We start from the raw sequence: 15,289 nt of genomic DNA, 5'->3' as shown, positions 1-15,289 counted from the left end.
ACAAAAGCAGCAGGGTGGATTCCATTGTCTGCTCAGATTCAGCCAAATGTTTCAAAGCTCATTGGACGGAAATTCACAGTGCAAGTTGGACAATGACCCGAAGCATACTGTGAAAGCAACCCAATAACTTAAGGTAAAGAAGTGGAATGTTATGCAAATGGCCAAGTCAATCACCTGACCTGAATCCAATTGAGCATGAATTTCACTTAATGAAGGCCAAACTGAAGGCGAAAGCCCCCAAGAACAAGCAGGAAGTGAAGACAGCTGCAGTAAAGACCTGGCGGAGCATCACCAGGGAAGAAACACAGCATCTGGTGATATCTATGAGTTCCAGACTTCAGGCAGTCATTGAAGTATTAAAACTCACAATTTAAATTTATGATTGTTAGTTTGTCCAATTAATTTTGAGCCCCTAAAATTGGAGGGTTGTGTAAAAAACAAAATGGTTGTAATTCCTACACAGTTCTTACAATAATTTTGACAAAACACTTAGTTTACACTTAAAGCACACTTTGGATGTTTTCTTTCAAATTCATTGTGGTGGCGTAGAACCAAAATGATGCAAATTGTGTCACTGTCCAAATGCTTATGGAACTGACTGTATACTGTAGCACCTTCAAACTCGACTCTGGACCTTGAAGTCAGTTCCACTGCTTTAAAAAAACAAAAATGGATCCCCTCTAAATTAGGGACTGATTTAGACCTGGGACACCAGGTGTGTGCAATTAATTATCAGGTAGGACAGAAAACCAGCAGGCTCCGGACCTCGTAGGGTAAGAGTTGAATACCCCTGCTGTAACAGAACTGGCTCTGCCTCTGGCTAGGCAGGTATGCTGCAACAGATCTGGCTCTGCCTCTGGCTAGGCAGGTATGCTTCAACAGATCTGGCTCTGCCTGTGGCTAGGCAGGTATGCTGTAACAGATCTGGCTCTGCCTCTGGCTAGGCAGGTATGCTGCAACAGATCTGGCTCTGCCTGTGGCTAGGCAGGTATGCTGTAACAGATCTGGCTCTGCCTCTGGCTAGGCAGGTATGCTGCAACAGATCTGTCTCTGCCTGTGGCTAGGCAGGTATGCTGTAACAGATATGGGTCTGCCTCTGGCTAGCCAGGTATGCTGTAACATATCTGGCTCTGCCTCTGGCCGAGCAGGTAGTCATTTGAGGCATTAGACTAGAGTGGGCACTCCAGAGAGCAAGAGATGAGGTCAACCAGGTTATACTGACAGAAAGGACAGATCTACTGCAGGTCCTATCCACGCTACTGCAGGTCCTATCCACGCTACTGCAGGTCCTATCCACGCTACTGCAGGTCCTATCCACGCTACTGCAGGTCCTATCCACGCTACTGCAGGTCCTATCCACGCTACTGCAGGTCCTATCCACGCTACTGCAGGTCCTATCCACGCTACTGCAGGTCCTATCCACGCTACTGCAGGTCCTATCCACGCTACTGCAGGTCCTATCCACGCTACTGCAGGTCCTATCCACGCTACTGCAGGTCCTATCCACGCTACTGCAGGTCCTATCCACGCTACTGCAGGTCCTAACCACGCTACTGCAGGTCCTATCCACGCTACTGCAGGTCCTATCCACGCTACTGCAGGTCCTATCCACGCTACTGCAGGTCCTATCCACGCTACTGCAGGTCCAGAACTGGAACACCAGGACTTTGGCCAAGCTACACTACATGACCAAAAGTATGTGGACACCTGCTTGAAAATCTCATAAAACCACGGGCATTAATATGGAGTTGGTCCTCCCTTTGCTGCTATAACAACCACTCTTCCGGGAAGGGTTTCTACTAGATGTTGGAACATTGCTGCGGGGACTTGCTTCCATTCAGCCACAAGAGCATTAGTGAGGTCGGACACTGATGTTGGGCGATTAGGGCTGGCTCGCAGTCGGCGTTCCAATTCATCCCAAAGGTGTTCGATGGGGTTGTGGTCGGGGCTCTGTGCAGGCTCAACAAACCCTTTCTGTATGAACCTCGCTTTGTGCACGGGGACATTGGCAAAAAAATTGTTCTTTCCTGCATAACAAAGTCGGAAGCACAGAATCGTCTAGAATGTCATTGTATCCTGTAGCATTAAGATTTCCCTTCACTGGAACAAAGGGGCCTAGCCCAAACCATGAAAAACAGCCCTAGACCATTATTCCTTCTCCACCAAACTTTACAGTTGGCACTATGCATTGGGGCAGGTATCGTTCTCCTGGAATCCGTCAAACCCAGATTCGTCTGTCGGACTGCCAGAGGGTGAAGCGTGATTCATCACTCCAGAGAACGCATTTCCACTGTTCCAGAGTCCAATGGCGGCGAGCTTTACGCCACTCCATCCGACGCTTGGCATTGCGCATGGTGATCTTAGGCTTGTGTGCGGTTCCTCGGCCATGGAAACCCATTTCATGAAGCTCCTGACGAACAGTTATGGTGCTGACGTTGCTTCCAGAGGCAGTTTGGAACTCGGTTGTGAGTGTTGCAACCAAGGACAGACGATATTTACGTGTTTTAGCACTCGGCGGTCGCGTTCTGTGAGCTTGTGTGGTCTACCACTTCGCGGCTGAGCCGTTGTTGTTCCTATACGTTTCCACTTCACAATAACAGCACTTAGAGTTGACCGGGGGCATCTCTAGCAGGGCAGAAATTTGACAAACTGACTTGTTAGAAAGGTGGCATCCTATGATGGTGACATGTTGAATGTCACTGAGCTCCTCAGTTATGCCAATGTTTGTCTATGGAGATTGCATGTCTGGGTGCTCAATTTTATACACCTTTCAGCAACTGGTGTTGCTGAAAAATCTGAATCCACTCATTTGAAAGTGGTAGACCTCATCATAGGATGCCACCTTTCTAACAAGTCAGTTTGTCAAATTTCCACATACTTTTGTTCGCTCGCTCTCCTATTCCTTGAAGACAGTAAGACTATTTTAGTTCTTGTCACATTTGTGTCCTTTCCTCCCTGCCCTCTCTGTGCTATGTGTTATCATGGAATAAGTTGACATGCTTCAGGAAAACATAATTGCCATTCTTTCTAAACTTCCCAAGAGCCATTAACCACAGTGAGGAACAGAGTAAACCTTTGGGGGCGGGTAAGGAAAGAGACTTCAAATAAACACTTTACATCAAATGGAGAAAAAAAGGAGGTTAGGGGCTTTTAACAGCCGGCCGGCCGCTGGAGAGTGGTGGTGTGACCAAGGCTTTTCCACTGCCGCCTGTAAAAATAGTTGTCTGTCTGGAGCCAAGGAAGGTTAACACAATGGCTGGCCATTACTTTCCTCTGAAGGTCAGAGTGTTAACACTATGGACCACACAACACTCACTGGGAGGTGGGGGAGATAAACGTAATAGTGTGTTTGACAGTGTGATTCCACAGTCAGAGAAACTACGAATTGTAACCTGAAATCACACTTCATTTGCACTCTGTAGACTAACCCCCTAGAGTCTAAGGGAGCTGTGTTTCTACTAAGCTAACATATGGGATTGTTTTAAAGAAGGAACATTTAGCTATTTCATGTAGAATTTTAGGACCCCTTTAGGTATCAAAATATATACAACAATTTGATAAAACATTGAATTTGGCCTTACTGCTATAAGCCTATAGAAATGCATTGAATAACAGATTCATACATTGGAAAAAGTCAAAAGGAATATTTTGAAGCATATGTACTTTATCCGAGAGACAAAAGAATCACAACAAAAAAAAATTATGTAATAAATGTTTTACCGTGGAATTATCCGTAAACCTTTGACGTAGAAATGCTCTATCCACTTTCATTCATTTCTCGCACCCAGTAGCAGGTTACCTTCAGACGAGTCCCTAAACTGTTCGGACGCTACAGATGTTTTAGTGAGAAGACCGATTTTCGGGATGTCTCACGGTCTGACAAACAGCACTGTAGCTCTGCCACCTTCCACCACAGATGCGAAAGGCCGACGCAGGCGGATCCGGCGGTGGGAGACGCAGGCGGGTGCGGCGGCTGGAGACGCAGGCGGGTGCGGCGGCTGGAGACCCAGGCGGGTGCGGCGGCTGGAGACCCAGGCGGGTGCGGCGGCTGGAGACCCAGGCGGGTGCGGCGGCTGGAGACCCAGGCGGGTGCGGCGGCTGGAGACCCAGGCGGGTGCGGCGGCTGGAGACCCAGGCGGGTGCGGCGGCTTGAGACCCAGGCGGGTGCGGCGGCTTGAGACCCAGGCGGGTGCGGCGGCTTGAGACCCAGGCGGGTGCGGCGGCTGGAGACCCAGGCGGGTGCGGCGGCTGGAGACGCAGGCGGGTGCGGCGGCTGGAGACGCAGGCGGGTGCGGCGGCTGGAGACGCAGGCGGGTGCGGCGGCTTGAGACCCAGGCGGGTGCGGCGCCCTGAGACCCAGGCGGGTGCGGCGCCCTGAGACCCAGGCGGGTGCGGCGGCTTGAGACCCAGGCGGGTGCGGCGCCCTGAGACCCAGGCGGGTGCGGCGGCCGGAGACCCAGGCGGGTGCGGCGGCCGGAGACCCAGGCGGGTGCGGCGCCCTGAGACCCAGGCGGGTGCGGCTGCTTGAGACCCAGGCGGGTGCGGCTGCTTGAGACCCAGGCGGGTGCGGCGCCTTGAGATGCAGGCGGGTGCGGCGGCTTGAGACCCAGGCGGGTGCGGCGGCTTGAGACGCAGGCGGGTGCGGCGGCTTGAGACCCAGGCGGGTGCGGCGCCCTGAGACCCAGGCGGGTGCGGCGCCTTGAGATGCAGGCGGGTGCGGCGCCTTGAGATGCAGGCGGGTGCGGCGCCTTGAGATGCAGGCGGGTGCGGCGCCTTGAGATGCAGGCGGGTGCGGCGCCTTGAGATGCGGGCGGGTGCGGCGCCTTGAGATGCAGGCGGGTGCGGCGCCTTGAGATGCAGGCGGGTGCGGCGCCTTGAGATGCAGGCGGGTGCGGCGCCTTGAGATGCAGGCGGGTGCGGCGCCTTGAGATGCAGGCGGGTGCGGCGCCTTGAGACCCAGGCGGGTGCGGCGCCCTGAGACGCAGGCGGGAAGTTTAAACAGAGGGATTTTGATGGGTGTTGTATATATTATGCTAATTCAATTTCCGCAGGGGCACTGACATGGAGCCAACAGAAAGGTGGTAGGATGGGACACTCACACTTGTCCTTCAGGGGCGTAGGTTGAGCCAGTTATAGAGAACTCATGGACAGCACAGCTGGAATCCTCCACCTTGTCCACCACAAACATCTGGAGAGGGAAGAGAAAGAGAGTTGGGATAGTTAAAGCAGGGTCGAGTAGGCTAGGCTATCAGCAAAGCCCTAGGGTAGAGTAGGCTAGGCTATCAGCAAAGCCCCAGGGTAGAGTAGGCTAGGCTATCAGCAAAGCCCCAGGGTAGAGTAGGCTAGGCTATCAGCAAAGCCCCAGGGTAGAGTAGGCTAGGCTATCAACAAAGCCCCAGGGTAGAGTAGGCTAGGCTATCAGCAAAGCCCCAGGGTAGAGTAGGCTAGTCTATCAACAAAGCCCCAGGGTAGAGTAGGCTAGGCTATCAGAAAAGCCCCAGGGTAGATTAGGCTAGGCTATCAGCAAAGCCCCAGGGTAGAGTAGGCTAGGCTATCAGCAAAGCCCCAGGGTCGAGTAGGCTAGGGTATCAGAAAAGCCCCAGGGTCGCGTAGGCTAGGCTATCAGAAAAGCCCCAGGGTAGAGTAGACTAGGCTATCAGCAAAGCCCCAGGGTAGAGTAGGCTAGGCTATCAGCAAAGCTCCAGGGTCGAGTAGGCTAGGCTATCAGCAAAGCCCCAGGGTCGAGTAGGCTAGGCTATCAGCAAAGCCCCAGGGTCGAGTAGGCTAGGGTATCAGAAAAGCCCCAGGGTCGCGTAGGCTAGGCTATCAGCAAAGCCCCAGGGTCGAGTAGGCTAGGCTATCAGCAAAGCCCCAGGGTCGAGTAGGCTAGGCTATCAGCAAAGCCCCAGGGTCGAGTAGGCTAGGCTATCAGCAAAGCCCCAGGGTCGAGTAGGCTAGGATATCAGCAAAGCCCCAGGGTTGAGTAGGCTAGGCTATCAGCAAAGCCCCAGGGTTGAGTAGGCTAGGCTATCAGCAAAGCCCCAGGGTAGAGTAGGCTAGGCTATCAGCAAAGCCCCAGGGTAGAGTAGGCTAGGCTATCAGCAAAGCCCCAGGGTAGAGTAGGCTAGGCTATCAGCAAAGCCCCAGGGTTGAGTAGGCTAGGCTATCAGCAAAGCCCCAGGGTCGAGTAGGCTAGGCTATCAGCAAAGCCCCAGGGTCGAGTAGGGAAGGCTATCAGCAAAGCTCTTACAGTGCTTTCAGTGGGAGGCCCATGGTTTCCCAGGGTTCTCTACAGGGCCATGGGAGAGGTGAATGTGGCCCACCGGCCACTGACGCAGTGGGAAACACACACACCCTCCCACACTGCCTAGCCCACAAAACACAGGGATTTCCCACCACATACAGCCACTCACTGGCTTCATATCACAGCTGTTTATGAGAGATTGTTGATTTTCTATTTAACTTGCTTTGGCAATGTAAATCATGTTAACCATGCTGACAGAGACAGACAGAAAGACTATAAATCATACTCTTGCTGAGACAGACAGACCAACAGATGGAGCTTGTATATATACACTGTAGTGGATGAGTATATGGGCCAAGTTGTTGCCCAAGTCGTATTGACGTCAGTCTGTCCTTCCCTGTGCTCAGACCTCCTGTGTTGCCAAGAGTTTTGTTTTGTCTGTGCGTCTGACCCTGTGTTAATGTACTGATTTCCTGCGTGGAGAGGCCGTCCCAGAACAATTAGGGTTTGGCCACACTGGTAGGTCTGTAAGGCTGGCAGGTCTGTAAGGCTGGCAGGTCTGTAAGGCTGGCAGGTCTGTAAGGCTGGCAGGTCTGTAAGGCTGGCAGGTCTGTAAGGCTGACAGGTCTGTTAGGCTGACAGGTCTGTTAGGCTGACAGGTCTGTTAGGCTGACAGGTCTGTTAGGCTGACAGGTCTGTTAGGCTGACAGGTCTGTTAGGCTGACAGGTCTGTTAGGCTGACAGGTCTGTAAGGCTGGCAGGTCTGTAAGGCTGGCAGGTCTGTAAGGCTGGCAGGTCTGTAAGGCTGGCAGGTCTGTTAGGCTGGCAGGTCTGTTAGGCTGGCAGGTCTGTTAGGCTGGCAGGTCTGTTAGGCTGGCAGGTCTGTTAGGCTGGCAGGTCTGTTAGGCTGGCAGGTCTGTTAGGCTGGCAGGTCTGTTAGGCTGGCAGGTCTGTAAGGCTGGCAGCCCAGCAGTGGATGGTGAGGGTTCTCGCCATTTCTCTCCTGTGAGTTTGTTGAGTTTGTGTGAGTTTGTCTGTGATCTGGCCCTTCTCTCCTTTGCGTTGTTCATCCTGCAGCAGTGATGAAACAGGTGGAATGGCTCTGCTCTAGTTAATTTGTGGGAGTGCATTGATTGGTTCACCACAGGAGGGGGGTCTGTTGTTCAATTCACACTGAAGTGGAACACTAAGGAGAGGATAGATGGCGTCTGGAGAAGAACAAGCTGCTCAGACCACTAGGATAATATGGCGAGGAAACAAAGTACCAAGGGTTTATGTAATTGACCTGTGGTGTTCCTGGTCAAAAATGACCGGTCATTAGAAATGAATGGGTGAGAATACAATTAGTGTATAAAATTGAGTTCAGACACATGTCCATTCACATCAGATGGACACACTTCCTCTCCCAGACCCCCACATGCATGTGTGTTTGAGCGAACACACACACACACACACACACACACACACACACCTCACTCCCCTTCCATGGCAACCCCAATGGGAACCTTTCCCCAACAGAATATTCCCCCCACGGGAACCACACCTGTTGGAATTCTCACAAACAATCTCAACATTGTTTCAATAATATATAGAACTTTTCTCACAGTTCTGGTATATAAAGCTTTTTTGAGGCCTTGCTCACAATTCATTCTGTGAATGAATGACCAAAAGATATACTGTATGTGAGGCTCTTGATCATATCTTTGATCATGACACTGGTGAGGATGAGAGAGTCCTTGTTAAACTTTTGACGCAAAGTAGTCTGATAAAAAGCACAATATGTTTCATCAATTTGTTATAGTCAAAATAATCCATACATTCTGTTTTTTTTAACTCAAAAACAAGTTGGATGAGCTCAGGTCAACGAGGCCTACAGGCCATAAATAGCAAATAGAAGTTAAAAACGTGTAATATTCACAATAACTTAAGTTGATAACGAGATCTAACACATCATGAGGTGATAATATATGTATTATTATGGATTTATAATCAACTATAATGGGGCGGTCATTTTGGACCGGGAACACAGATTTAATTAACATAAAACGAACACAACAGGAGGGTTAAACAGACAGTGTCCGATTAAAAAAAAGGGGCAATCAGCCATTTAAACAATAAAGCGTACTCTGCCTGTTCCGGTAAAAATGCTGAGGAATTAGGCTGGAGGAATGTAATTACTCTGAAATTACTCATAGACCAAGATATGGATGCAAGGACTAACCATCCATGATATCAAAACTTTTAGTTTTAAGCATGGTTTAAGGCTATAAAGTGTTTGTTTACATTTACTCTGTTTAAAAACATTGGAGTAAAACAAGCTTATATGTTGGGTTCTGTTAGGGTACGACATGAGACATTTATAAAGTTATATTCTTTAAGAATCAATGGGTTCACATCATTCATTTAAAGGGGAGCAACTGCAGATTGACCCTTTAAAACCTCTCTGGGGCAGGTGGGACGCAAACGTCCCACCGGCCAATAGCCAGGGAAAATACAGTGCGCCATATTCAAATAACATGATATAAAACATGATATAAAAATCTAACTTTCATTAAATCACACATGTAAGATCCCAAATTAAAGCTACACTCGTGAATCCAGCCAACATGTCAGATTTCAAAAAGGCTTTTCGGGGAAAGTATAAGATGCTATTATCTGATGACAGCACAACAGTAACCAAACAGAGTAGCATATTTCAACAATGCAAGCACGACACAAAACGCAGAAATAAAATATAAATCATGCTTTACCTTTGACGAAATTATTTTGTTGGCACTCCAATATGTCCCATAAACATCACAAATGGTCCTTTTGTTCGATTAATTCCGTCGATATATATCCAAAATGTCCACTTATTTGGACTGTTTCATCCAGAAAAACACAGCTTCCAACTTTCGCCAAGTCACTACAAAATATATCAAAAGTTACATGTAAACTTTACCGAAACATTTCAAACTAATTTTGTAATACAACGTTAGGTATTTTTAAATGTTAATAATCGATCAATTTGAAGACGGGATGATCTGTGTCCAATACAAAAAGAAAACAAACTGACGCAACTTTTTCCGTAACATGGCTCTCTCAACATTTACTTCATGTGACCCTCATTTACGATAGCCCTACTTCTTCAGTACACAAAGGAATAGCCTCAACCAATTTCCAAGGACTGGTGACATCCAGTGGAAGCGGTAAGAACTGCAAGCAAGTCCATTAGAAATCTGGTGTCTCTAAGATAACTTATTGAAAAGACAGTGACATAAAAAAATAAAAATTCTGAATGGTTTGTCCTCAGGGTTTTGCCTGCTACATAAGTTCTGTTATTCTCACAGACATGATTCAAACAGTTTTAGAAACTTCAGAGTGTTTTCTATCCACATCTACTAATAATATGCATATCTTATATTCTGGGGATGGGTAGCAGGCAGTTGAATTGTTGCATGCTATTTTTACAAAAGTGAAAATGCTGCCCCCTGCCCACAAGAAGTTTTAATAAGGTTAGAGAACGAATGCAGTCAGACAACTTCTCCCTTCAGTATATTTTGAAATTGTATTAGGATCTCTATTAGCTGTTGTGAAAGCCGCAGCTACTCTTCCTGGGGTCCACACAGAACATGACATACTACAGAACACTGAAAAACAAAAACAGCACAAGGACAGAACACACACACACACGTTAAATACTTGGTTAGAAGGGCATTCTAGAATGGCCATCCAAACCAGAAAACGGGACAGTTTGCAATAATGATGCAATATGCATCTACACAAGCAGCCTGTATTTTTATTTTATTTAACCTTTATTTAACTAGCAAGTCAATTAACACTCTAACCACTAGGCTACCTGACGCCCACTAGGCTACCTGGCGCTCACTAGGCTACCTGCCGCCCACTAGGCTACCTGCCGCCCGCTAGGCTACCTGTACTGACTACAAAGTGACAGGATGCTAAACCAACAACCACAAACAGAAATTGGATACATTGTAAACGGAGGTCCAATGGGGGGTGAAAAAACGTAGCTAGCATTGATTTATTCTTGCAGAGACATTTTTGGGGGCGCATCTGATGACCTAACGTGGTGGTGAATGAGGAACATGAATTTCTCCCGTCCCTCTATGCTGCAGTCATGATGCAAGTGACACTATGCTGTCAAATCCTCCCACATGTTTGTAGTTTGACCAGCAACTGGATTTTTTAAATTCAGTTTTCATATTGGCAGGTTGGCTAGCAACAAACTATTTAGCTAGCTTCTAGCCTAGTGTTTGATATGCAATGTGATCTCCTCCTAATGAAAAGTGTTGTGTCCTGACAAGACAAACATTTCTAGCTATGCCAGGCAAAACCGGGCATCAGCTCATTGTTATGGATCTATGTAAATGAATATCAATAGAAACAGCAAATGCATATGCAGCTACTTCACTTTTATTCTGGCTGCGGAGGTCGTGACTGTGTTAGCTGTAACTAGTTGGCTAGCTAGCAAGCAAAGGACAAGAACATGGCAACGGAACATATACTGTAGAACAAAGAAATGGGTCGCGTCCAAAAATATCGAACTAAATGGAACAAACGGCTCGCGTCTCTAGCAACCAAAAGATGAGAAAGTATTAATTATCTCATAAAAATAAGTGTATATATGTAAATGTGTGCATTAGTATTGTTTTCTTTGGCAACTGTGGTATATGTGGGATAAACACCTCATTTCTGTACATTACCTAGGAAAAATGAACTCTGAAAATGGACTCTGCCTTGTCCTGCTGCATTGTCCATTATTTACAAGATAATGTACAGAACGTCTGCGTTTAGTCATTACATAACCAAACTACAGAACGTCTGCGTTTAGTCATTACATAACCAAACTACAGAACGTCTGCGTTTAGTCATTACATAACCAAACTACAGAACGTCTGCGTTTAGTCATTACATAACCAAACTACAGAACGTCTGCGTTTAGTCATTACATAACCAAACTACAGAACGTCTGCGTTTAGTCATTACATAACCAAACTACAGAACGTCTGCGTTTAGTCATTACATAACCAAACTACAGAACGACAATACAACATTAATAGATGCTCAATATTCACAAAATATCCAGGTCAACTAGGGGAGAGGCATTGTGTCGTAAGGTGTTTCTATCGTTTCATTTTTTAAATAAATATAACCAGGTTTGTTGTTCACTTGACCAATCTGAGCTGGAGGTCCATGTAATCATGGCTCTATATAACACTGTACATTTTCTTGAATTTGGGGACTGTGAAAAGACTCCTGGCTGCACATCTGGTAAGTGTGTGTCAGAGCTGTGTAAATTGACTATGCAAATACATTTGGAATTATCAACATATGTTTCTTATAAGAAGAAGAAGTGATGCAGTCAGTCTCTCCTCTACTTTTAGTTTATATATTAGCAAGACGTGCCACTCTGAGCTGGGCCAGCTGCAGTTTTTCTAGGTCCTTCTTTGTAGCACCTGACCATATGACTGGGCAATAATCAAGATAAGATAAAACTAGAGCCTGCAGTACTTGCTTTGTGGAGTGTCAAAAAGAGCAGAGCATCTCTATCACGGAAATACCTCTACCCATCTTTACAACCATTGAATCAATACGTTTTGACCATGACAGTTTACAATTCAAGGTAACACCAGGTAATTTAATCTCCTCAGCTTGTTCAACAGCCACACCATTCATTACCAGATTCAGCTGAGGTCTATAACTTAGGGTTTGATCTGTATCAAATACAATGCTTATAGTTTTAGAGATGTTTAGGACTAGTTTATTACTGGCCAACCATTCTAAAACTGACTGCAACTCTTTGTTTAGGGTTGCAGTGATTTCACCAAATGTGGTTGCTGACACGTACGGGGTTGAATAATCAGCATACATAGACACAAAGGTGTTTTTTTATGCCAGTGGCAGGTCATTCATAAAAATAGAGAAGAGTAGAAGGCCTAGACAACTGCCCTGTGGTACACCACACGTTTAACATTATAACCTCAGCAAAAAAATGTACGTCCCTTTTTCAGGACCCTGTCTTTCAAAGATAATTTGTAAAAATCCAAATAACTTCACAGATCTTCATTGTAAAGGGTTTAAACACTGTTTCCCATGCTTGTTCAATGAACCATAAACAATTAATGAACACGCACCTGTGGAACGGTCATTAAGACATTAACAGCTTACAGACGGTAGGCAATTAGGTCACAGTTATGAAAACTTAGAACACTAAAGAGGCCTTTCTACGGACTCTGAAAAACACCAAAAGAAAGATGCCCAAGGTCCCTGCTCATCTGGGTGAACGTGGCTTAGGCATGCTGCAAGGAGGCATAAGGACTGCAGATGTGGCCAGGGGAATAAATGGAAATGTCCATACTGTAAGACCCCTAAGACAGTGCTACAGGGAGACAGGATGGACAGCTGATCGTCCTCGCAGTGGCAGACGACGTGTAACAACAACTGCACCGGATCGGTAAATCCGAACATCTCACCTGCGGGACAGGTACAGAATGGCAACAACAATTGCCCGAGTTACACCAGGAACGCACAATCCCTCCACCAGTGCTCAGACTCTCAGCCTATTGCGGACAGAGGCTGGACTGGGGGCTTGTAGGCCTGTTATAAGGCAGGTACTCACCAGACATCACTGGCAACAATGCCGCATATGGCACAAACCCACCGTCGCTGGACCAAACAGGACTGGCAAAAAGTGCCCTTTACAGACGAGTCGTGGTTTTGACTCACCAGGGGTGATGGTCGGATTTGCGTTTATCGTCGAAGGAATGAGCGTTACACCGAGGTCTGTGCTCTGGAGCGGGATCGAGGTAGAGGGTAGAGGGTCCGTCATGGACTGGGGTGGTGTGTCACAGCATCATTGGACTGAGCTTGTCATTGCAGGCAATCTCAACGCTGTGCATTACAGGGAAGACATCCTCCTCCCTCATGTGGTACCCTTCCTGCAGGCTCATCCTGACATGACCCTCCAGAATGACAATGCCACCAGCCATACTGCTCATTCTGTGCTTGATTCCCTGCAAGACAGGAATGTCAGTGTTCTGCAATGGCCAGCGAAGAGCCCGGATCTCAATCCCATTGATCACGTCTGGGACCTGTTGGATTGGAAGGTGAGGGCTAGGGCCATTCCCCCCAGAAATGTCCGGGAACTTGCAGGTGCCTTGGTGGAAGAGTGGGGTAACATCTCACAGCAAGAACTGGCAAATCTGGTGCAGTCCATGAGGAGGAGATGCACTTGATGCAGCTGGTGGCCACACCAGATACTGACTGTTACTTTTGATTATGACCCGCCTTTGTTCAGGGACACATTCCATTTCTGTTAGTCACATGTCTGTGGAACTTGTTCAGTTTATGTCTCAGTTGTTGAGTCTTGTTATGTTCATACAAATATTTACACATGTTAAGTTTGCTGAAAATAAACACAGTTGACAGTGAGAAGATGTTTCTTTTTTTTGCTGAGTTTCGAAGCTTCCAATAAAGAAAACCCTCTGTTCTATTAGATGGATATCTCTGCATCCCCGATATGGCAGATGATGAAAAGCCTTAACACATACGTTTTTTTCAACTGGTTATGGCCAATAATATCAAAGGCTGCACTGAAATCAGTATAGATCCCACAATATTCTTATTATCAATTTATTTCAACCAATCATCAGTCATTTGTGTCAGTGCAGTACATGTTGAGTGCCCTTCTCTATAAGCATGCTGAAAGTCTGTTGTTAATTTGTTTACAGAGAAATATATTCTGGTTTAAAAAAAATTCCCTCCATCTAAGTTGTCAATACCAGGTGTTTCCTCATTATTGACGGACAACAATTTTTCCACCTCACCCACACTAACGTCTCAGAATTCAAAATTACAATGCTTTTCATTCGTTATTAGTTATTTTATGCACAAATATGATAGCTCACAGTTTGTTGTTGGCATTTCATGCCTAAGGTTGCCAATTCAATATTTATTAAAAGGAATTGGCAACAGCAAAAGGTTGTGTGATAAATTAACCATCTGATTCAATGAAAGATGGTTGAATATGTCTTTCATTTAGTGTATTCCAAAGCTTTTTTTCAATCATACCTTGTAATTTATCTTCATACATTTTCATAAGGGGTCTTAAATATTTTTCTTCATTTTCGTCACATAATTTCTCAAAATTACAAAAAAGTTTGCCAATCAGATGTGCAGTCAGACTTACTCACCACTCCTTTGGCCTCGTCCCTCTCAACCATACAGCTTTTCAATTCCTCATCAATCCACAGGGCCTTAACAGTTCTAACAGTAAGAAGTGTTGACATATTGAATGCACCAAGCTGTCTGTTTAAAGTACTAGCACACAGCTAGGACATCCATGCCTACCCCACATGTCACCAGAGGTCTCTTCACAGTCCCCAAGTCCAGAACAGACTCTGGTTGGCGCACAGTACTACATAGAGCCACAGCTACATGGCATTCTATTCCACATCAGGTAACTCACACAAGCAGTAGAATCAGATAGGTAGCTAATATGCTAGATTTGTGCATAAGTAAGTAGCCTTGGCTTATGCGAGCTGAAATGGCTCAGGAACAGGAGCCTCTCTGATGTTTCTGTAGTGTCATCGGTAACAAATAAGCTAATAACATAAAATACAATATTCTTCACTAATATACCAAGATAGTGGTTTACTACATGACCTATTAGCTAATATATATATATATATATACACATATAGATTTTTTTTTAACTGCCATTTTAGTGTTCTGTTTGTCATTACACATTAATCTCACTATCTGAGATGGTCTCCATGGAAACAAGCCACTGCATGATTCATATGAACCAAAAGGTGCATGGCTGTAGTAGTTGAAACTCAACTCAAATCGGACGCGGTCCGTATTGTGGTTATTATGTTGTGATGGCAGCAGTAACATAGTGAGGGTGTGCCTCCGTGTGTAATGGAAGTGCAATGGTATGACGTCAGAGGGGATTCCCTCTGTGTGTCTTTGACCGCACCCTGGGATATGACAGGATATGCAGGATATGACCAGGCTAGTGGACATGGATGTTTTTATCAG

The 15,289-nt window shown here is 46.4% G+C and overlaps 1 protein-coding gene across 1 annotated transcript in view; it reads right to left on the bottom strand.

Annotated features, from left to right (window-relative positions):
- The window catches only part of LOC129867980 (sarcoplasmic/endoplasmic reticulum calcium ATPase 1-like), a 110,363-nt gene that overhangs the window by 28,943 nt on the left and 66,131 nt on the right, over positions 1-15,289 (bottom strand). Inside the window, exon 11 of the mRNA XM_055941511.1 lies at positions 5,100-5,188. Coding sequence (XP_055797486.1) covers positions 5,100-5,188 — 89 coding nt within the window. The remainder of the gene's footprint in view (positions 1-5,099; positions 5,189-15,289) is intronic.

Source organism: Salvelinus fontinalis, chromosome 13 (genome assembly GCF_029448725.1).
Source record: "Salvelinus fontinalis isolate EN_2023a chromosome 13, ASM2944872v1, whole genome shotgun sequence".
NCBI classification, from domain to species: Eukaryota; Metazoa; Chordata; class Actinopteri; order Salmoniformes; family Salmonidae; genus Salvelinus; species Salvelinus fontinalis.
This window is presented reverse-complemented; position numbering and strand designations above follow the sequence as displayed.